This window comes from Lagopus muta, chromosome 26 (genome assembly GCF_023343835.1).
Source record: "Lagopus muta isolate bLagMut1 chromosome 26, bLagMut1 primary, whole genome shotgun sequence".
Classification (NCBI taxonomy): domain Eukaryota; kingdom Metazoa; phylum Chordata; class Aves; order Galliformes; family Phasianidae; genus Lagopus; species Lagopus muta.
Genome location: NC_064458.1, coordinates 795,237 through 818,182, shown reverse-complemented (window position 1 = coordinate 818,182; position 22,946 = coordinate 795,237). Strand labels below are relative to the sequence as shown.

Here is a 22,946-nt window from a genome sequence, read left to right as displayed (position 1 = left end):
GTGCAGCGCACGTTTTCCATCCTCCTGTCCTTTGGGGATGCGGACGAGTTTCTGCTGCAGCCAACAACGGCTCAGTGTGAGCATGGCTGGCAGGATGCGGCCAGAAGGTTCCAGAACGGGCTGCTCAGCGAGGCCTAGCACTGAGCACAGCACAGCCGGCCTTGGGAAATGTATCTCATCCTGTTTGGAGTCACGCAGAACTATTGCCAGATCTCCCAATATAAAATATTTCACGTCACAGTGACCGAATTCCTCTCTTACCCTTCCTTCCGTCCGCACCAAATCCGATAAGCGAGCGCTGTCTTCCCAAAGCAGAGCTCTGACGGCCCGCTCGCCTTCCGTGCTGAGGGCAGAAGCCTCAGCCTCCTGCTGCTGAAACAGGAAACACTGACAGATCCTTCCAGATAATTCCATTGTTACGTGAGCAAATACAGCCTTTGCTTGAGGTGAAAATGGCAGAGGGCATCTCTGCCACACGGCTCCAAAGCCGGCGGGGATGAGGAGCGCAGGAAATGGCAGCGCTGCCCATTTCAGCTTTTGTCCTGGCTGATGTTTGGGCGTCACAGAGGCAGACACAGCATTAGACTTCGTGCTTCCCATTCCTTTCAACTTCTTTGTTTCAATTCGGCACTAACCTTCTCAGCCAGAGTACTGACATTTCTCCCACTGGGTACAACCCCAGGTCACTGCGTTCCATGCACAGCCCACCCCGTATCCCAGCCCCATCGCTGCCCCCAGCCCTGCAGCTCTCACAGAGCTCAGCTCCCACCCCAGGCCCGCTGTGCCCCGCAGCTGCCAGCCGTGCAGCTCTGTATCAGCAGCCACGTGCAAATCAGTGGCTGCAGCCACGTCACTCTCCAATACGTCATATGCACACACTGTGCCCCAGGCAACCAACTGGCTGTGCCAGTTCTCATCTGCAGTTTGTGTTGGTTTTTTTTTTTTATAATTAATTAACGCATATTTTTCGCTAATCCAGGGTCAGAATTGGAGGCACAGCCCCTCAGAGCTGCATAGCGGAGTTCAGCAGACCATAACCCTGTGCTCCACGCTGCTTTATCTCATGTTTTGCTTTTTGGACAGCACAGAACTCCTAGTTCCCACTTTGATAAGCAGTTTGTTCCGTCGCTAGGAGACACACCCTTTCTTTGTAAATGTTACAAATCAAGCATATCGAATCCATTATTCACTAGCTGCTGCAGCTTCCCACTTCCATCTATTAAGAGACAGCGATGGTGCCAGAAATGTCACAGTGGTCTCATGTGACAGGTGGCGTTGATTTATCTTCCATGGTTTGTAATGCTGCTGTTGGTCAATGGGAACGAGCAGCACAGCTCAGCACAGCGACCTGCAGCGAGGAGGAGCAGCTGGCACCGCGCTCCGGGCTGGGAATGGCATCAGCACCCTGCAGAGGGCTTGGATTGCTATTTTCTGCTCCTATCTGCTGTATTATTATGGTCGACGTTTCTTTCGTGCTTGTCACTGTGTAAGACTGATTCTGAGGTTTCGTTCCAGGTTTATGATGGAGTCAATGAGAAGGGAGGCGGAGCAGCACGTGGTGAGCAGTGGGACGGGACGTCCACCCATCCACTGCTCTACAAAAAACACAACGCATGGGGTGTGAGAGCCGCCACACAGCTGGGCAGATGTGCTCAGGCCACCCGCAGTCTCTGCCGTGTGAGGCTCAGGAAGGCTGCATTCACCTTCCTGATGTGGCTTAGGTCTCTGACAGCACCAGTGTAAGCAGTAGTGGTACCATTTTTATTGCTGCCTGCAGATCAGGGCCCAGCCTGTGTCTGATAAACAGCTCCCCATGTCGATTTCCCAAGCTTTGGGAAAGTTAAGCAATTCTCACTTGACCATGTTTGCAGAATGCCATTTCTATACATAAGGAAACACATCAGAGCCCCACAGCACAACATGGGGCCGAGGCCTGCAGTCACTGAGCGCACCACCAGCATGACCTCAGTCAGAAATAAGGGCTGTCCATCCATGACACCACAGAGCACTCTGTGACTGCTTATCCTGAATAACCCCTGCACTGACCTGCAAAGCATCTCTGAACACTATAATTACTAAAGGAACCCCAGAAAAGCAAAGACTGCAACTTCTGATTGACAAAGCACTTATGGCGTGTAGAGAGACCGCTGCCCACAGGGGCAATTAATCCATTTGGTTCATCAGTGCAGAGGGTGACATTGCTCCGTGGGGCCCTGCTGTGTGTGAGAGCACCACAGGTGGCAGAAGGGATGGGCTTCAATCTCCAGTCTGTCACTTCATCCTTCCAAATAACGCACCCACAAGATGTCAGCGCTGGGAAGCTCAATAGCAATTGATGGGGATTTGGAGGATTGAACGTTTCTGGAGGGCAGGCTGCCACTTCCCTTCCAGGGCTTTTCAACAGGACTCATTTACAAGTGCCAAAAAGTTACAGCCAACGCACGGCTGATGGTAACGCAGTGCACCAGAGCTTCTGCAAGCTGTATTCAAAACAACAGTGTATTCTGAGTATGGAAGGGGAAAATGTGATAGACAATGAGGAAGTGTTAACGTTGTAACATCCCACAACCACACAACAAATTCCAGCACTGCACTCTGCTCTGAAAGAAATGCTCAGCTCTGAAATCCCTGCGGGGAAAGCAGCAAACAGTTGGGATTCAAACACTGGTGACACTGCAGCCACTGCTGGAGCACAGGGAGGAGTCCAGCAGCACAGCTCCACTTCTGGAAACGCAGCTACGTCACAACGACGCGTTTTTATTCAGTTGGGGGATTCTGTAAACAGCACAGGCGTTCTGACGGAGCTGCTCCGTTGGGATGCATTGGGAAAAGAGCTCCATTTTCACCAGCACACAACCGCTGTCAGTCTTTGCCCCCCTCCCCTCCCCTCCCCTCCGCTGGGATCCACACACAGCTGAAAGATCCCCACCTCGCGGCCCCAAGGAGCAAATGGCAAAAAGCACAGCAGCCACGGGCGGCTCTTCAGCTCCTCCACGTGCAGCACAGCAACACCCACAGCTTCAGAGCAACTCCACAAAGCACAGCACAGGTGCAGAAGGGCTCCAGCTAAATCACGAGCCCCACAGAATGGCTGTGAGACTCTTACCACCAACCTCGCTTTATTGTGGCTATTTTCTTCCAGCTGTAACAGTTTAAGAAGTTTTCTCCAGTTTTATCACAGTTATCTCTTAGGAATCCCAATCAGACAAGGAAACTCCTGACCACAGAATTTGTCCCAGGAGGGAATGGCTGATTTCTTTTCCCCACCCTCTTTCCATTTCTGTCCTGAAAACAGCAGCTTCCTCGGAATATTTGTGCAGGTGAGGTCTGTGTGCACGGAGTGTGCAGCTCAAACTGCCACTGCGTTTTCTTACGCAAGAGCAAAACATAACTGACAATAAGTGACAACAGCAGTGCATCGAAGAGGGAAGCAACCAACTTCAGCCCCCCCACAGCAACAATAAACTGAAGAAGTCTGCAAACACAAGCATTCCTATGAGCAGAGGGTGAGCCTGAGAATAATTTTACCTGTCTGCCTCTGAATCCAAGCCAGGATAGCAAGCCAATAGCAGCGTTCTTTTCCTACACCCTACAGCTGTGTATGTACACAACCTTGTAATTAAATATCCTGTTGGCAGCAAGATCTAGCACAGCACAGTAAAGCTGTTAAAGAAAAAAAATTAAGACTTCAACGGAGCGTTATTTATGTCCTTATTGAGTAATGCCTTTCAGAAGTTGTAACACTTGCCACAACCACATTAAAAACAGAGGACTGTATCTGCTAAGGAATTTTTTAGGAGCTCACTATGAACTGCTATCTTTAACCCTGTTCTTCCCTCAATAGGCAACGATTTTCACTTGGGAAAAACATAACAAAGTACCCAAAATGCTCTCCATGAAACCTGTCATGGAATTCATCAACTGCACAGAAAAGGTGGGAGGGGAGGCCATGGACAGCCTCCTCCAGGACACCACAGGTGGCAAGAATTATTACTGATATGTAACACACCAGCTGAGTCTTCTGACTCGTGGCAGTTAAAAAAAATCATTTTAGCTTGGGGAAAATTCTGATAAAGAGAATCATACCGATGAATATAAAACAAACAACAATTAACATGATCCATAACAGCCAGTTGACCGATTTCTTCGCATGCTGTTCAAGGCGGTCAGATTCATCCTTCAGCTTCTCAAAGTTCTGGTCTGCCATCCGGAGAGAGTGGGACAGCGTCTGGGGGCACAGAGCACAGCATCAGCAGGGGTGCACGGAGGATACAATGTGCTCAACCTGCCCAGGACTGAGAGCAAACACTGCTGACAGCCTGAGCAGGAAGGACTCTCTTATCCCGTGGGGATGAGGCACCACCTGTAAGTCAGCTGTGAAAACCAAGGTCTGAACAAGTAGATTTGGTTTAAAAAGTTCCAGTCGTCAAAGTGAAGTACCAACATTTCCAAACATCATTTACAGACAGAACTTTCAGCTTCAGGAATTCTGATTTGAAAGTTCTCATCACCAATTTTTCCAACAGAGAAAAGCTTTACAGTTGAGCTGCAGAGGCAGACAGGCGCTGCCTGCAAACTTCCCTCATTCTAATCTCATCTGGAAGTTACAGCTTTTGTTTTTAACACATTAGCAATTTCACCTCCTAGGATTGCAAACTGAGGAGTTGAGCACTGTCACACTACCTGGTTGTCTTGTTTTATCACATTCTGTGCAGCCAAAGTGTTGTTTTTGAGACTGCGAGCCAAACTCAGCATTTCCTCCGCTAACTTTTCCTGCATGTCTTGATGGTGCTGCAACACAGCATCCAGCTCCACTGCTGACTGCTTCTCATCAGATGCAAGGCCTCTGCAAGGACACAAGGGAAAAAGAATTGGGATTTGTACTTACGAGCTGATCTCCCAGTGGTTCCCCAGACTGCGCAACCCTGACAGAACAACGCGCACTTCACCCAAATGGAAATGTCTCTGATTTAAGGTCATTGGGAAAGTAGGTCCCAAAGCATGGAGCACCCAAATAAGAAATTTGGACTTACTTCCGCTTCCTTATGTTCAGCTCCTCAGAATCTGGAAAAAAAGAATGTGTGTTTTAGTGTATTACACAATGCCATGCAATCACAGGCTGAAAAAAACAAGTTCTGTGCAAGATTTTCTTTCCCCAAGATGTAATCCCAGTTGGCCTTTTACACCAGGAATATGGATTTCAAATGTCTACCTCTTTTCTACCAGGAAAAGACAGTACATAACAACATACATTTGATTGAGAGGAAAAGCTGAGATGAATCACATCCCTGAGGGCAGCTCAGCCCACGGGCTTTGTGTTCTCTTTCAGGACACGTCAGATTGGCCTCGCTCCAGCCACTGTTACGGTAGCTATGGAAACCACAAATTAATTCCTACCAGTTCCCTACATGAATAACACGGCTGTATATTTAAGAGAAGTTGAATAACACCTCCTTTGAGCTCCTAAGATCACGTGGTTTGCTCACAGCAGAAGAGAACATCAGCAGTGACAAACACAAACTGTCCTTGCTAATGCTGTAACTGAAACACCTGTTTTGATATGAATTCTAGAGAAACAGGTTCCTGCAAGTCTCTTCTGCTGCACAGGTAACAGCACCTATGCTCTCAGCTATTCAGTGTTTGCTTTTTTAAATCTTGTATCTTGACAAGAAGTGAGTCAGTAATTTAAAAGTTGCTCTGGTCAGCCTCTAACACCTGGCCTTCCTCTTTCTTTATCCGTAAAACTCAGTCAATTACAGTTACAGAAAATGAGATTAAACTTACCACTGATAGCCAAGGGATCCTGGGAGTCAGGAAGAGAAACAAAACAGAAGATTACACATGGCCAGTGAAAAGGCTCATGAGGTACAATCATATAGAATCACAGAACAAAAGTCCTCCACGCCCAGTAATGGCACCTGTGCCCAGTATTTAGATTATCCATGGCAAAACTAAAAAGGTGACTCCACCCCCAGCCTGGGACATAACTGAGGCACAGCCACCAAAGGCAACCAAATGTCACAAGAGACCACCTATGAGCTAAAAGTAAAGAAGCAGCAGCACCAAAACATACTGTACCAAGCAGCTCACTCCTCATCTTGCCTGTGCAACGAGCCTTTGTCTGCAGATGAACTGTTTTGGTAGCTGGGGTTCTCTCTTTGATTGTAGTAGGGGTACGTCCAGGGGCTAAGAACTGATTCGCCAGTGCCTTTTCAGTTGATGAAGGCTGTAAGAAAGAAGAAACAACGAGAAAGAGTCACAAACATCGTTCTGCAGCATAAGGCCACCCAGATGTATGAGCTACGAGGATTTGGGGAGCACTTCCACGGTTGCTGGAACAGTTGTAGAATTTTGCAAACTCTACAGTTTGGAAAAGGAAGAAAGAAATTTCAGACTTCGCACAATAGCTCCCTTCAACAAAATACAATATATTTATTTACTATTGTTAAAATCTTATCAGGCAATCCTTGACAAGTGTTACTGTGAGATGTAAGATAAATTCTCCTTGTTGCCTTGTTCCTACGCTTGCTTTTAAGTGGAGAATACTTCTTAAGTCTTTCCAAGGTAAACTAATATGTCTTACCAATTTTTCAGCTTCTAGAAGTCCCTTCAGAAAGTCTACTTTACGTGTGTATTCATTGAGCAGTTCTGGGGCAGGCTTGCTATTGGAATTGGAAAAACAACAAACAAAGCCATGTGAAAACCAGTAAACAGCACCATCTTCTATTGTTTAGAAAACTTTTCGTATCAAATTAAACAATGGGGGCTTTTTCAAGAAAGAAATTGCCTCAAGTTGGGAGCATACCTGCAGCCCCCTTAAGCCACCTTGCTGAGGCAACTGTGGATGCAGCAGCTCAGGGCACAGCCAACCAGAGGAGCACTGTGCAGAGCCTGACAAGGAGAATGAAGCGTTTGTGTGACCACGGCCGCACAATTCCCTCACGCACCTGGGCCAGGGCAACCCCAGACATGGGAACAGACTGGGAGAAGAACATTGACAGCAGCCCTACCAGGAAGGAGTTAGAGGTCCTGGTAGAAGAAAAACTGAACACGAATCAGCAGTGGATGCTCACAGCCTGGAGGGCCAACGGCACCTTGGGCCGCGTCAATGGGGGATGGGAGGGGAGGCACAGGGCACAGAGGGGATTTTCCCCCACTGCTCTGCCCCTGAAGCCCCATTGGGAGGACTGCATTCAGAACAGGAAAGACGTGGAACTTCTGGAATGGGTCCATAGGAGGACCACGCTGATACTCAGCACAAAGAATGGTGAGGGAACTAAGGGCTTTCAGCTTGGCGCAGGCAGGCAGTGACAGCGCAAGGGGGAATGGTTTTAAAACCATTAAAACTCCAGGATGACGGGGAGGTTTTCCAGCCCACGACGTGACTCCCAGCTGCTCCACTCGCCTGCCGCACTGCAGCACCCTCACCTGGACTGCTTCTTCAGCTCCCGCAGCATGTCCTCAAGGGCGGCCACGTACTGAGGAGAGAAAGGCTTTCAGTCTTTCAGTCGTCAGCATTACGGACAGATATTAATTCCGGCAGAGGCCGCAGCACGGCTGAGGGCGCGCTCGGCTTTTAACGCTCTGACACTGACTGCCTCTGCTTATTTGGAGGAGCAGAATCGTGCTACTGAAGGCCGGGAGCTTTCCCGGCCAGTCCCGCCCCGACGAGAGGGCTGGGTCACGCCTCACCTTCTCCAGCCGCCACTCCTCGGGATCCCGCCGCTCCGCTGCCAGCGCCTCGCACCGGCTCAGCAGCCGCATCAGATTCAGTTCCAGCCGCGTCGCCGCCATTGCGGACAACCCACACCGGAAGGCGCCTTAGCAGCGCTTCCGGGCGATGCCGCCATCTTAGGGCGGGGCGCGGGCGCCATCTTAGGGCGGGGCGGGAGGCGGTGGAGGCGACCGGGTGCCGTTGCTCCGCGGCGCTCGACGCGCGGTTTTATTTCAAAACTGCACACAACGAAGCAGCCCCGGCGCTCTTCCGTCACAGCTCTGACACGAAACGGCGCAGGGCCCTCGAGAGGGGATTGGAGCTCAGTTCCACAGCGTGTGCACAGCTCTCCTTCAGAGCGTTGATCGGCACGCAGACGGGGGCCGAGGCAGCTCTGCACAAGCGCTGTGGGAGCCGTGAATTTGCTGAGGGCCCCAAAATACGTCATGGTGACACTTGGGCATTTGTGCTTCCTTTGTGGAGAGAGCTTTCTCAACGCCAACAAAGAACGATTCCAGTCAGCCATTCCCTCTGCAGGCATTGCTCACCACACAGCACTGACGCAGGCAAAAGGACGTTGATAAATGAACACAGACTTTTTTTAAAAAGTGCAATGTATTAATAAACGTTTTTGTACATTTGGTCTCAGTTAAGGCTATTACAACATTAACAGTTCTGTAAACCACACAAAGTTGTCATAAAAACATAAAAAATTAAGGCAACGTACGCTGACCCAAACTCACTGTTGGTCCCATTAAAGTCCACTGTAAGGCAAATGGAAGAAGGCACGGCAGCAGAAACAGGACGTTATTTTTTACCTGTACACTCATGAATAAGTTCATAGCCTTCAAAGCCTTAAAAAACTAAAGTCAACTTCAGACAAATCCAGACAGCTTCAGTATTTCACTTCTCTGTACACGTCAGGTGGGAATAAGGGTCTGAAAACCTCCGTTTTACTTTTGCTGTTGGTTCATATTCATCCAAAAGTTCCTGAGCGTGGGCCATTGCAGACCCTTGTGCAACGTATATAGAATGGACTTTATCAGTTCGTATTGCTGGCTGCTCCCTTCGTCTCACCACTGTTTGAGACTCTTCATCAGCTGAAGCCTTGCCCTGAGATTCTGTACATTTGAAAATCCCAGGAGGAAGCTTGATGTTTGCTGTTGGCATCACTGGTGTTCGGCGGGGCACCTTAATCTTGGACAGTGTTAAAGATGATCTGCGTCTTGAAGCCAGGGATGCAGGCAAAGAACCCGAAGATGTTTGCAGAAGAGAAGGCACTGTGCAAACGTCTTTGGCAGGCACGTTGGAGCTCTGAGTGCAGCCTTGTACGCCAGAAATCATAATTCCTTTAAAAAAAACAACACACTGAAAGCATGCATAAAAATGTAACTTGACAGAAGCTGGTGTGACCAGGTAGCATTTGGTCACCCGGCTCTATGCAGTGAAATATGTAGAATAAAAAAAGCACACACTACCTTAATACTGACCTTCGGTATCCATCCGTCCTGTTCTCTCTTCTAGCAAGCTCTCTGTGCTTGCTGAGGTCTCAGAGTCCACATTTTCCTCATCAGAGCCTCGCTGATCAAGCTCAGGTAACCGATATGTTATGTCTTCCCTACATCAGAACAGAAAGCACTTCTGATACAACCTTAAGCAGCACATATTTCAGAGGTAAACCTTCCTGCATATAGTCATTAAATAATAATTCTCATAGTATTTTCCTCTTGTCCTGGCTTTTATGTTTCCCTTTTCATCTTCATAAAGGCCTGAAGAACATAGTTAACTAACCAGAATACAGTGCTTTGCTGTCTGTGTTACCCCCAACCACAAAGGGCACAACCTACAGATGCAGGGTTTTCAAAGCTACAACTTACTTTTCTTCTTTTATTGACTGTATCCGATCAATGAGAATCTCCTTTTCTCGGTTATCAGCTTCAGAAACTTCCTCTTCTTCATGCAGAGAGCCCAGTTCTGAATTGCCACTGTCATTTCCTTTGACCTGTGGACTTTTACTCTGTAAGACAAATTTATGACTCAGTCCTAAACACCTACCCTAGCTACTAGCTGTAAGGTTGAAGACAAATGAGCAGGACAGTTGAAGGGCTCATGGATGAAGAGCTGTTAGTCACACAAGTGTTCCAAGAGATAATATATATATTTTTCCTATTAATCTGATTTGTGGTTTTGTTACCTTTTGTGAAGCAGTTGTTTAATCTACCAGCCTCACCTTAGTTTTACTTATAAGGAACGTTAATACATTCAAGTTCCACTCAATGTCTATGAAATACCAAAGCCAAGGCGAACAGGTGAAAAGCACTGCATGCAGTCAGGAGAGAAAGTTGCAACCCATACATGCAGTCTTGATTATTCAGGAGTTTTTAAAACCAACTTACAACACATTTAACAGGTTTAGTCATGCAATGGTACCATTAAAAAACCAAACCAACAACATGCATGCTGAACACAGGCAGTGTACATACCAGCATCCCCTCATACGGGGAAGAAAACCCAAGTTTTACAGGCCACAGCTAGAGAGAGATAAAGATCAAATACACTATAACACGACTTCTGATCAGACAGAGGTGGTTTTTTGTTGTTTGCTTTTTTTGAAACAGTACAATTTAAAAAAAAAAAGCATATTTGTGATAACAGAACACAGAATATTTTTGTCCACCATCCACCTCAGGAATGAAGGAACTCCTTTGCCATTCAACAGGCTGCAATCTTAATTCTACTGATTGAATTACATGGAAATAGATTTAGATTACTGCAAGAGCAAAGCCCCACACTCCCACATCCATCATTTATGACACCCCAGCACAGCTGTATATTTATCTTCTACCTATTATTCTGCACAAACCCAAATCCCTTTTCCTCTCATCTGCTAATTGATCTTTGACTTACAGAATGAGATGGATGGGAAAAACGAGCAGGACATCCCCTCACGGAGTGAGATGCCTTCTGCTGGATGCTGAGGTTCTGTGATTTATTTCAAGACTTACCGTATTCTGCCGAAGCAATGAGAGCCGCCGGAAAGCAATGCTCTCAGCTGCTTCCAGCTGACTTATTTCATCCATCTTTATCTTGTACTTCCTTATCTGCTCCTTTATCAGCATCTCTACGCACCTGTACGAAAGGGAAAGATTTTATTGAACAATCTCATGCTATAGAAGTATGCGAGTGTTGTAAAAAAACAAAACAAACACAGGTGGCAGTACTTCCATATTTTGAAAAACTCCTTTGCAGCAGACTGCTCCAACTTACATGGTTGTTTTTGAAACATCCTTCATGCTGGTTAAAGGGTCAGAGGTATCAGGGCAACGCAAGAGGCACGGAGCAAAAACAATGGCCAAGGCATTGGGTGACATACGGTTGACATCTTCTATCAAAGCCACTCTGAAATCCAGTGTTCAGAAGAAGGAAAAAAAAAAAAGTAATTGAACCTTGCTGGAATATTAATAATCTGATCAAACTTTGCCACAGTCCCCTAATACAGATACAAGGAGACCACAGAGATATGAAATGGATTTCACACCTGCCAAATACAAGAAAAAGAAACAGAAAACCACCCAGGTTAAGCTGTTAGGTACCAGTGTGAAAGTCTGGCAGGTGATTCAGTGCCACCCCTTCAAAAATCACTTGTCCCTATGTTCAAGGGATCACTCAGAAACTCCTCAAGTTCTCTGGATGAAAGAGGCTCCCTTATCAGCATCACTGATCTCTGCTTTGAAGACCAGCACGCGTGCAAGCATTTATAATCCTTGAGCAGTCCCTACCTATTACACTAACATCCACTGTTTACTATTTACCTGTATTTACCACATTGTGCCACATTAATCCTGGTGTTCAGAAAAACCTCACCAAGTATTTCAGATCTGTTTTGTCTTCAAAGCTGTCCTTACCTGATTTGATACACCAGATGGTAGAAACAAGCAAATGTCTGATTTTAAACAACTACCAACATCAATTCTTTCATTTTTAAACTAGCAAGTCAATCCCTACACTGATTCTCAAGGGGCTCAAGTTATTAAGAAAGCTTCTAAGAAGGGCTCAACGAAGTTGAATGGAGTTTGACTCCAAATGAAATAATAATTCTTACTTGACTAGATGGAAGATGAGCCGTTCCAAGGTATCATGGTTTGCCTGTGGAAGCTGCTCGAGCACACTGTAAATGGCACAAAGCTGCTCCTGTTTTTCTGGTAGTTCTGTACAAGGGAAGAAAGAAGAAGATTGTCACTGCTGTGCAGCACTAGTGGAAAGGGCCAAGCACCTTCTGATATTGTCTCAAACAGTCTTCAACAGATAAAGTTCCTAGAAGCCATGCCTCTATCTCACCAACTGTTGTAATTGAATGTTAAAGTACCCAGGTGGCATTGCAGCTACTGACTTTTTCAGATACTCTTATTAGCATCATGATGTCCAATAGTTACAGTGCCTTACTGCTACTGAAGTGAATGAATCTAAAGGAGACTTCAGCTGTCCAGATATCTAAATCCAATCCAGAACACCAAGGAGAAGAGAAATCCTACATCAAAGAAAGCTTATTTGTGTGCTTGCAGTTCTTGAAGAGGGTGGTTGTATAGTGACATTCTGCTGCCAAAATAGAGGAACTCTGAAGCAAGAGGTCATATAAACTAGGAAAGTTTCCTGTAAGATGTTTTACATAAAGTATAAAATCATTGCTGTAAATTAACTAGAAGGAAGCTGTTTAGCTAACACAAGCACCTCAGAGATTGTTTTCCCAAGGAAATAGTGAGATAACAAGAAAAAGAAAACACTGCTTCAATCATTTCTATAGCCTACCTACAGCACGGAGAAAATCACTGTACTGTGCTGATGTCATCAGTGGGTCTGGCAATTCTCGTAACCACTGCTTAAGGATGCCCGTAATAGTGTGGATAGGGTAATTCTCCAGTTTCACTGAATTTGGATCTGAAAAGAAACGTTTTAATCCAATGCAGTTCATTCCTTTGATGCACACAGTGCACAACTGGGTGCTAACAGAAGAAAAAAGAAAAAATCCACTGATAGGCACTTATACAGTACAAAGTAGCTTTTGTCAGCCAGCAAAAGTAATACAGATGGCATGTTGAAAATATGCCTGCTAAAATGCTGGTTTTGAAATACACGTGGCAGATGCTTTCAAACAGAAAAGAACTGAGAGGCAAACTACAATGGTGCAAGGAAGTCAAAAGGGCGGACATTGCCAGACCTGCTTGCAGCAGCTGTTTCAGCTCCTTCATACGATTTGCTGATCCTGATTTCCTGTAAATGCCTTCAGTGTAGAGGCCGTGCATCTCCACATGCTCTAGCAACTTCTCCATGACAATGGGGACGGAATTTCTCTCGCTGGTCAGGGCACTCACACACACTCCAAAGTGCCGCGGTTCTGCATCCTGTTCATTCTGGAATCGATTCAGGTCAGGCACTATCAATGTCTATTCCCAAGATAGAAAATTCTATTGCTGTCTGTTAAAACTAACCTACGAGTCCAGAAAAAAAAAAAAAAAGCTGAATGTTTTATTCTAGCTTCCTACAAACCTTTGATCATAATGCAGATTTCCTTAGTTACAGCAGTAAAGAAATCCTGCAAAAAGCACCAAAGGAGCTTTTTAATGGTTCATCCAACGCAGCACACATACTGAAGGAGTTCCCTAATTAGCTCAAATATCACCTTTTAAGAAGAATGTTCTGTTTCTACCACTGCAGGGCCTGACTTCAATTATATGCAAACATGGAAAGGAGCATAATTCAAGTAAAGTTTATTTCAGTGTTAGAACATCTGTTCTTCATTTGTTGAGCAAAGATGACAGCATTTTGTGTACATCACCCGTGGTATTTCAGTATGGCATCCCAGATCTACAGGTCTTACCTTTTTCCCACAGGATGTACAGCTGCTCTGGATTTTGGACATGCATTTCTTATGACAAGTCAACTTGCAAACTAGAGAGAGCAACAATTGTTAAAACGTTTCAAACGATGTTAAAATACTTTGGATTTTACTGCTTACTACAACACGTCTGGACCAGCCAGAGTTTCAAGGAATTTGCCCATTTTCATGAACCATTTAGGCTGGAAACGACCTACAAGATCACCAAGTCCAACCATCGCCCTGAGCTACCAAGTCCCATCTCTAAACCACGTCCCGTGGTGCCATGTCCACATGCCCCTCAAACACCCCTGGAGATGGGAACCCCACCACTTCCTTGGGCATCGCATTCCAATGCTTGACCACCCCTTTGCACAGAAACTCTTCCCAATATCCGTCTGAACCTCAACTGGCGCAACGCAAGACTGTTGATTTTGTAAGCTAAGTGGCAAGAATGAGACATTTCCACTTACCACTGCAGAGACAGGCCTTCTCCATGGGCCAGATGTACGACGAGCAGTGCTCACATGATTGCCGAATGCTCACTTGGTAGTTTGTGAATACATGACCATTGTGTTCTTCAATCTGATGGAAGACAGAGAGAAAACAATGGACTTCTCCCCACCCTCCTTTAAAAAAAAAAAAAAAAGCAAAGCAAGAAACAAGAAAACCCTACACACTTATTTTGGATTTTCTACTCTTCTTTTTGTAATTACAGCTGATGGTTTTGACTTTGAAACCAAATTTCACTCTAGCATAAGGCAGTTGTGTTTGTTGATTTATTTCCTAACTGATCTGCTACCTTGGCTCATCAGCACAATACAAACACTAGCTCTTAGTTTGCTACTAATGTTTTAACAGTTGGTTTGTTTTTAAACAGTGTCACAACTGAGAAAATCATTGAGTTCTAAAAGATGCTACAAACATTTCAGTACAAGAATCATGCTCTTGAAACAGCGTTCTCCCTGCGTTCTCAGACTACAGCTGAGGACTGAGCAATGCAAAAAGGAAAGGACTTACTGCACGATCTTGTTTTCGCTTCTTCTTCTGGGCTTTGGTTTGCTGCAGTGAAGTGCAAAACAGGCATTAGCCTTCAAAATCCAGAAATCCCACTTTTTTTTTCCGATTCAGTTTACCAGACTCTACTTCACCTCCGGATACTGGAGACGCTACACTGCAGCTTTAACTTGTATGAGGCTCACCTGAGCTCACACTGACTGTGAACCTTCTATAAACCAGTTGAGCTCCCTGCCTGATGACTAAGCAATTCCGACTCCAAAACCTTTAGAGAAAGCTTAAGTTTTCACCAAATACAATGTGCAAATATTTTCAGATTCTGAGAATGTTAAGAGCAAGCTAAATAACTAATAGTTTCATACTGGTGTATCAGCATTCAAAAATTGTTACGGGGGTGATCTGCGTAGGGAAAACATTTCCTAAATAATCAAGGATGATGCCATTGGAAAGCTTTCAGAGATAACAGCTTCCTTATCCCTAGGAGAGTAACATAGTTTAGACATCCTGCAAGTCAGTAGCAGTGTAGGTTTCATACCTTGGGCTGCTCAGATTCTTCTTTTTTTGTATATCCTCTGATGAATTCATCCAGAAGGGATTGGAAGAGATTCAAAACCAGCTTGACTTCTTTCTCTTCCCTTTTTTTGGCCAGATTTGTAACTAGAAGCTGGTAGTTTTCCACCAGATCTTTGTAGCCAACATGGATTTGCCCATTCTGAAAAGGAGGAAGAAGTACTATTGAGAAGGCAGCCTTTTTGCATATAGTTGATACAGATTTCAGGTATTTAAGTGTTGCCCACTGGTGATTAAAGCAAAATACAACAGCTCACATCAGGAAAGAAGTTACTAGAGTTCCATATTACACTCTAAAAGGGCACTTGGCTGAGACAAGTCTGAGTCAGAAAAATGTTGGAAAAGGTGTTTGGCAACTCTCCTGGTAATTGGATTCAGCAGTGTGAAGGGGCTGAAGACAGCAGTATCAAGCATTTCTCAAAGCGAGTTACAGATAATGAATGAGAAGAGGGCAATGAAGCAGTCTTGTTATCAGAACCATAACGTGATTATCAAGTTTAATATTCAGCCTTGAATTCTGTGCTAAGAACTGCTGATTTGCTTTGTTAAAGAGCTGTAGTCAAACATTTAAACGGCACACTTCATTCATTTATTACCATTGGGTTGATGTGGGTTTTTTTTTTTTCACTTCACTGGGATTTACTTACAGGAGCAGAGTACATGGTCTTGATATTTCCTCTGAACTTCTCAGTGGCTTCAAAAAACAGGCATTCAACACCAGATTTCTGGGAGCGCAAGTCGTTGATCTAAAATGCAATTACATCTGTATCAGGTTTCTTTAAGGGAACATCCAACCACTGCTAAGTTTGGTACCAGGTTGAGTAATTGAGGACCTTTCCAATTACCTAAAACGACACATTTCCTAACACACTGTGATGACACAAAAATAGGAGTTAGAACCCTGTACTTCCTTTAAGTCTTTTTCCCCCTTTCTTTTTTTCTGGGGGAGGAGGGAAACAACGTTTGCTGTACACTGGTGCACGTTCTTTGCACACGACGGACTAACCTGAACACCACCTGCATTTAATGGAACACAATGCATGAAAAACTTGAAGGAAGGAATAGGAAGGATCTTAATACAGACTCAATGCATTCCAGTTATCAAATAAATTCTCCTTTGCTTTAAATAATAATATAACCTTGCATCTAGAAGAGTTGTCTTTAAAACCCTACACAAACAATAAACACAGACCTGAATTTTATCATAGTGGAGTGAATTTTACCTTGTTTAGAAGGAACTCATCAAGATGTTTCAGTTCATTGGCATTTGCAATCTCTCGGACTATAGAAGCTCGCCAATTCTGAGATACATTGGAGATCTTGCTGATCTTAATAGTACGGTTCTTCTTTGCTTTACTGCTCTCCTTTACATGGCGCTCCCCTGCCTGGAGACGACTTGGCTGCCCAGAAGAAGCTGGGAAATAAATGAATTTGTATTCTAAAACGGGGTGACTGAATTCTGCAATATTTGTTTCCCAGCAAAACATTACAGATGTGGCATTAACAAGATGGTGATCAAGTCATAGAAACTCACCTTCTGAAACTTTCTGTGCTCCTCCCGTTTCCGGAAACAGGAGGCACGAAGTGAGTGAGAGCCCATCGCCTTCATCAATCACATCAGGATTAAACTCCTTCGGAATTTTCTTGTCTGGCTTTTTCCCCAAAAGTCTACGCAAAGGACTTTTGAAAGCAGACCTGAACATAAAGCAGATGCAAGTTTGTCACATCCTAACTCTCCTACAAGAAAAGGCTCATAATGCAACAGTTAGGAATAATTTATACTGTGGATATTTAGTCTGTTCAACCTGCATAAAAACTGGGCAGCACGAAAGACAGTGTGAAAGCACATTTGGGCTTTATACTTAGCAGAGCACTACTTTAAACATACATAGAGACAACAAATCTAATCTCCAAGACACCATTTCTGGCTCAGGAAGTCCCTGAGCTGCAGAATGCCAAAAGCTGGGGAGTTGGCCAGGGGAAAAGCAATATACATCTACTGTGTTCTTAAGCTTTTCCCTTGCAATCTCATTCCTAAGTCAGGATGACAGTACGCTACACAGACCTTTGATCAGAGCCTCTGCGTGGTTTCTTAAGTCAAAAAGAACAAAAAGCATGTGTTATGCAAGACACAGAATCTGCTCCTCAGCCGGGTCAAATATCACTCGTGTCAAACACAAAGACCAAAACAACCAGCAGCACAACCGCTCACATAGCTGAGATCGACACAAGTCTTTCCAGTCATGCATGCTCTCAAGATGTCCAATCCAAAAACCAAGGGGGTACCAAGGCTCCTTTTCTCATTCTCTAAAACCAGAGCCCCCAGTCACACAAAGAATACATACTTGGCATCTACTTGCTGGCTTGCTGGCTGCATGGAAACAACTGTATCAGAGGTAGGTAAGAGGTCACTCGACTTCTTTTGCAAAAGGTACTTCTTGTTGCCTTTTTCTTCTTCTATTGTATCTGGTGATTGCTACAGAAGAGAGAAGTAAAAAACAACAAATTGATCATAGATTCTTAACATACTTTCAAAAACTACAATGGTAAAAAAGATCAGCTCATCAAGACAAAACACTTCAGATAATAGAGATTAGCTTACTAAACCGACATTGAAGTATACTTAATTATTTGATCAAGCATCCACTCGTTAAAATTTACTTTTCTAATTGTATAATATTTGCAAATGAAATTATTTTACCTGGATTTAAAGCTAAACTTCAACAGAAAGGAACTCAAACATACAGAACTATAGCCAGTTATTCACAAGTCTTCAAACTTTATAAACAAGGATAACTAAATATAAATATGCACAATAGCAAAGTACCTGACTTGTGGCAGCATGGGCCAGTGCTGAGAGATCATTTAATGAAGATGAAGTCCCCTTCTTTCTGCAATGTTACAAGATTAATTTTAGAATACACACTTTATTGAAGTCTGTAGGCTGTTAATACTTGGCATCTTTTAAATAACCCATAATAACCCAGATATCTGAGAGAGAATCCTCAAACTCTCGCCACTCACTTTGAAATGTTAAAGAAAAAAAAAAAGTACTGGAGAAGCAAAAAAAAACCCAAAAACCCAGATTTAACAGCAGGGTGGTGCTTGCAAATTGCAGTCCCTAAAAGTTTGTTTCTAATGGATGCTATAGACAAGAAATAAACTCCAGACACTAACTGAACCTGACTCTAGCTCTCAGTTTGTCCAGGCAGACTTGGTATCCTTCTTACTCGTACAGATTCAACTGCAGAGCACAGGACAAAAAGGCAAAAAAAAAGCAGCACTTGTTCATCACTCTATTTTCCTCCATGGACAGATGTACTCGAGCTCTCCAGCTATTCTGAAATGTTACTGGCAGGTTTTTCTGAAAAATTCAAGATATTAGGAAACTGTTCTTACTCTAGGGGGTCCTGAGGAGACTGATCTGCACGTGTTCTTCCATCCAAAGACTGGCTCAGCACATCATTCTGACCAGCATCAGACTGTCTCTTTCCTTTCCATTTTTCTCTCTTATACTTTAGTTTTCCTGGGTCATCCACATATCTCTGGATCTGGGAAGAAGTAGGACTATCCAGATCCTTGGCTTCCTTCTGAACAGGCCGTTTGTTTTTATCTCCCCAACATTCAGCTGGAGTTTGAAAGTTTCCAGTAGCAAACAACGTGTTTTCAAGATTCAGCGCAAGATTTGTTGGCCTTTCAGGACAGCTTTGGCTGACTTTCAGTTGGCTACTTTGCCTCTCTTCTGCTTTCATCACTCTATCAATAGCCTTATCTACTCTTTCAACTTCCAATGCAGGTGGTTGCTCAGAAATATAACTACCCTCTTTTATCTCACTTAGCAGTGGTGTATCTGAAATGGCCTTTCCATGATTTGCATTTTGTTCTTTCTCATTGCTTTTTTGTAGTACAGTATCTTGTTCTGTGGATTCTTTTGGCTCAGAAACATTTTCCTGGGCCTCTTCAGGACGCAGTAAAGCTGTTTCTTCAAAGGAAAACTGGACATGCTTATTCTGTAGCTCATTATGTTCCAGCCCCCTCTGCCGGCGAAATTCACGTTTCTCCCTGCTGCTCGTCACTTTCTCAGAGCCCTCTATCACGTTCTTCTGAGGTAACGTGGCCGTTTCAGATGAGCCCAGGTTTTCAGCTTGCTCACTTGGAACTTCATCTTTTCCCTCAACAACTTGATCCAGCTCTGACTCGTGTTTCACAGGCAATTGATCCGTTGTTGGTTCATTGCCCTCATCCTTCCTCATATCAGTCTCTCTGTCTTGAGCTTCTTGCATTTTCCTCTGCTCTTCTTCAGCTTTCTGCTTTTCCATAACCATTTTCTGAAATCTGTTATGAAAAAAATAACGTATTTAATGCACAGTGGTCATGAAAGATACCTACCAGTTTAAACACAGAGTCTTTGTTGTTATTTAGACTAAGTACACATATATGTACAGTCCCAATATGGCTGCATGGAGGACTGGTCATTAGCACTGACATGCATCAGGGCAGCTCAGCTGAACAACATCCAAACACGAAGGGCTTAACCAATCCCCACTGGCCACTTCATGCTGCCTGCAGGGCCACATGGAACTGTCTGGTCATTCATGAAGTTAGTTATCACAGAGAACTAAAAGCTGGAGATGTACTAAAGTAGCTAAGTAGTTGAAATGCATGTTTGCATGCCATGACGCTCCTCTTCCTTTACCTCTGACGCTGAAGATACCCTCTGACCATGGCTTGCACAAGACAAATCCTCTTTTTGTGTTCAAGGTAGCGTTTTTGCTCCCTGTATCTTCGCCATGCTGACTGGATATAAATGGCAGCATTATTCCTTTGCAGGGCCCTCCTGACACAGCGGGAACGCCAGCAAGCCTAAGAAGGGAAATTTCTGAAGTGAGGGAGGAACACTCCAAGGCAGGGAGTTATTTCTGTGGGGAAGGTTGCTTGTTTTTAGGAAAAATAGATTAACAGCTCTCAGAGATACCTGTAAAACAATGGCTGCTTGTCGTGTTCGGAGAAAGCGTCTCCTTTCTAAAACCATCCTGAGCCAGCTCTGAAGGAGAATGATTTTCCTGATCACTTCTTTGTGTAGTGTATCCTGTAGTATTTGCCGCTCAGCCTCTTTCATAAAAACCTGCTCAGTTAAAAAAAGGTTAATCAACAAATGGTTCACTGGAGATATCTCCACTTACTGAAGCAAATCTCCACAGCTGACAGCAATTAGCATTTCCAAAAGTAATTAATCAAATTTCAGTGTGAGGATTTTAAACATATCTGTGCGGATAGTATTCAAATCACAGAACCATTCTAAAATGAACATCGACCTTTTGGACAAACACCAATGGCAACCATTTCTCCAAAGCAACACCCTTACAATACAGAATCATGCTGCACTGTGCTGTTTTCTGACGCTGACCTGTCTTCCTACAACCAACACTGGCACCAACACTATTTCTGACTATCGTAATTTAAAAATATACATCACAGAGAAAGAAGCAACAGTTGTAAATCAGCTACACTGAATATAGTGCATATGAGTGTTTCTTCTTGGAAGACAGAAAGTTTTACTGACCTTGGTCTTCCCTATTTGACAGTTGTTTTTATCCAATTTCAATTTACTCAAATAAGCAAAAATGTCTTCCTTAGAGGCTTTGGCATTTTTGGGAAGTAGCACCTGAAACTGATCTATGAATTCCTGTGGAAGGCAGAGACAGCAAGACATCAAGGTTAGAAGCCAAATCAGAAGTTCAGAGTTTCAGTTGTACTTCTAAAATTAAGACATCTGAGCTGCAGGGATATGAAAGTACTTATTTCTCACTCCAAACTGAGGTGTTTTTCTCCATTGTGAAACATAAGCTGCCTGCAGCCCCCAACTGAAGTTACAGATCATGTAGAAGTGACCTTTACAACTAGAAAGTGTTCTACAGAAAGCAAATTATCATAGAGAGGCAGCGTGCAGCACTGACTGTTTACACTTGTAACACAGCTCTTCGAATGCTTTCCTTTGTGCACCAAGTACAACATAATGGCAGATGACTCATACAGAAGTTTACACTACAACTTGTCAGCAGGCAGCTCTGACAAAACCCTAATGAATTCCTGCAGCCATCTCAAGTGGTCATGAACTTCATACAGGGCCACAAAAGACGCTAAAATAACGCATGTTTTTCCAACAGCAGCAGATGCTTCTTAAAAGCATTATCCACATCCAGCTTTTCACATACCTGGAATGTATACTTGGCACTATAGCCAGATCTTCTGATTCGCACAGTTTCAAGCATGCCAGTGTACCTTAACTGCTGAAGCACCAAGTTTTCATCAAAGAGCATCTCTTTCTGAAAAAGATCAGAAGTCAGCAGCTAAAAATTGCCTGAGGAGTCCTACAGTCTTTAGTAGAAAGAAAAAAAAAGCACATCCTGGCTACCTTTCATCTTCATACAGAATGACAGTGAACAAGTCAAGAGAGATATATTACAGAGCCAGAAGACTTTGATCTACAGCACTCTCATCAGCTCAGTTCTTAAGGCAGTCTTACCTTCTCAGCGTTGGAGCGGATACAACGGATGAAGAATGGCTCAGCTTTCCCCAGCGTCTCCAGTAATTTATTAAGTGAAGTCTGAAATGCAAAAGTGCTGCTGGATATTTTTCTAGGTATCAGTACTTTGAGTTGTATTTGACAGCAGTAGAGCTACTTCCTCAGAAATAAGGTTCTTTCAGGTCTGAAGGCTATACAAATCCTAATTCATCCAGTATGGAGTAATGGAATAATTCTTCCCTCCTGCACATCAGAGCCCTGTTCTTGCTTTTAGACTTTTCTAGGATGATGCAAACTGGAGCTACGTATCCTTTTACAGTAGCACTGGATATGCACACAAGAATGAGGCTGACTGCACAGAGAACTAGCACATTTCATAGCACAAGGGTAATCTCCAACTGCAGTCTACCTTTATTAAAGGAACAAAGCCTACTTCAAAAAAGCTCCAAGATAAAAAAACATTTTATTTTTTAATCAGTTCAGCTGAGATTGCTCTCATGAGGTGAGAGTGCATCTAGAAGTGTGTACAGCATCAGTCACCTACCTGGAACTGTGCACTTATGCTAGGGGGTTTCTTTTTCTTGTGCAAGTGTAAGAGGGATTTTGTAGTTCGATCGTGTAGAGTCATGCTTACTATAAGCTTCAGAGATTTGGAATCCAGCAAGTTCTAGAAGAAAGTTTTCACAATGAACATAAAATGTAAGTCCTTTAATTTCAGTAGAAATATTTACCTGCGTAAAAGCAAGACTGAAGCTTGCTGCTGAATGAAACTGCTTAGCCTCACATACAGTGACATGTTACACTTCAAGAATATTATTTCAGAGAAAAACAACTTAAGATCGAATCTCTCCCATTGCCCCATCCCAAGAACAAAAGGTGAACTATGCAATTTCTGTGTTTGCCTTCCATGACTTGATCAGAAAATGGCTTTATGTCTTTATGGCTTCTCTAGTTCAATCAAACACATGAAAATACACTTTTTTTTTCCTGTTCAGATTTTCTTATAAAGGTGAATGTTCACCTTACTTCTCATTGTCAAAATGGAAAATTTAGAGATAAATGATACAACTTCCCTAAATCATGAAAGAACATCAAACAAAATGAATATTCACAACATGAAAAACCCCAAATGAGAAATTTAAGTTTATCAAATAACCTTACCTTTGGAATGATCTGCTTTTGTTTGACAGCTCTACTTTTCCTGTTAAAATATTGAAGATAATTATGAAAAACACAGATGTGATTTT

At 43.7% G+C, this 22,946-nt stretch overlaps 2 protein-coding genes across 14 annotated transcripts in view; both read right to left on the bottom strand.

Annotated features, from left to right (window-relative positions):
• Positions 1–2,910: 2,910 nt before the first annotated feature.
• Positions 2,911–7,831, bottom strand: USE1 (unconventional SNARE in the ER 1). The gene is made up of 8 exons (XM_048927319.1): positions 7,693–7,831; positions 7,429–7,478; positions 6,584–6,662; positions 6,074–6,226; positions 5,785–5,803; positions 5,034–5,064; positions 4,684–4,846; positions 2,911–4,228 (listed from the first exon to the last, which is right to left on the bottom strand). The coding sequence occupies exons 1-8, from the start codon at positions 7,792–7,794 to the stop codon at positions 4,046–4,048; spliced, it is 780 nt and encodes a 259-aa protein (XP_048783276.1). The 5' UTR covers positions 7,795–7,831; the 3' UTR covers positions 2,911–4,045.
• Positions 7,832–8,303: 472 nt separating this feature from the next.
• MYO9B (myosin IXB) overlaps positions 8,304–22,946 on the bottom strand; it is a 40,494-nt gene continuing 25,851 nt past the window's right edge. For 9 of the 13 annotated variants that reach the window (XM_048927298.1, XM_048927297.1, XM_048927306.1 and 6 more), the window contains 26 exons: positions 22,861–22,900; positions 22,244–22,366; positions 21,700–21,780; positions 21,389–21,499; positions 20,737–20,859; positions 20,149–20,298; positions 19,870–20,036; positions 18,573–19,508; positions 18,001–18,064; positions 17,519–17,649; positions 16,708–16,868; positions 16,397–16,611; positions 15,821–15,919; positions 15,139–15,315; positions 14,607–14,648; positions 14,060–14,171; positions 13,590–13,660; positions 12,930–13,122; positions 12,521–12,649; positions 11,817–11,922; positions 10,982–11,113; positions 10,720–10,843; positions 10,198–10,245; positions 9,592–9,731; positions 9,205–9,332; positions 8,304–9,063 (listed from right to left, as the gene is read on the bottom strand). In XM_048927298.1, the coding sequence (XP_048783255.1) occupies positions 8,618–9,063; positions 9,205–9,332; positions 9,592–9,731; positions 10,198–10,245; positions 10,720–10,843; positions 10,982–11,113; positions 11,817–11,922; positions 12,521–12,649; positions 12,930–13,122; positions 13,590–13,660; positions 14,060–14,171; positions 14,607–14,648; positions 15,139–15,315; positions 15,821–15,919; positions 16,397–16,611; positions 16,708–16,868; positions 17,519–17,649; positions 18,001–18,064; positions 18,573–19,508; positions 19,870–20,036; positions 20,149–20,298; positions 20,737–20,859; positions 21,389–21,499; positions 21,700–21,780; positions 22,244–22,366; positions 22,861–22,900 (4,249 nt within the window). In that variant the 3' untranslated portion in view covers positions 8,304–8,617. Of the gene's footprint in view, positions 9,064–9,192; positions 9,333–9,591; positions 9,732–10,197; positions 10,246–10,719; positions 10,844–10,981; positions 11,114–11,816; positions 11,923–12,520; positions 12,650–12,929; positions 13,123–13,589; positions 13,661–14,059; positions 14,172–14,606; positions 14,649–15,138; positions 15,316–15,820; positions 15,920–16,396; positions 16,612–16,707; positions 16,869–17,518; positions 17,650–18,000; positions 18,065–18,572; positions 19,509–19,869; positions 20,037–20,148; positions 20,299–20,736; positions 20,860–21,388; positions 21,500–21,699; positions 21,781–22,243; positions 22,367–22,860; positions 22,901–22,946 lie in introns of all 13 variants that reach the window. The other 4 variants (XM_048927303.1, XM_048927309.1, XM_048927304.1 and 1 more) reach the window with 4 other exon arrangements.

What these genes read in the sequence shown, in the direction of transcription:
- USE1 (XM_048927319.1), bottom strand. Translation starts at nt 7,794, where the DNA reads ATGGCGGCGACGCGGCTGGAACTGAATCTGATGCGGCTGCTGAGCCGG. An exon ending in GAGCTGAAGAAGCAGTCCAG is followed by an intron (nt 6,663 to 7,428) that starts GTGAGGGTGCTG and finishes CAATTCCAATAG; the next exon opens with CAAGCCTGCCCCAGAACTGC. An exon ending in TTCTAGAAGCTGAAAAATTG is followed by an intron (nt 6,227 to 6,583) that starts GTAAGACATATT and finishes TCTTTCTTACAG; the next exon opens with CCTTCATCAACTGAAAAGGC.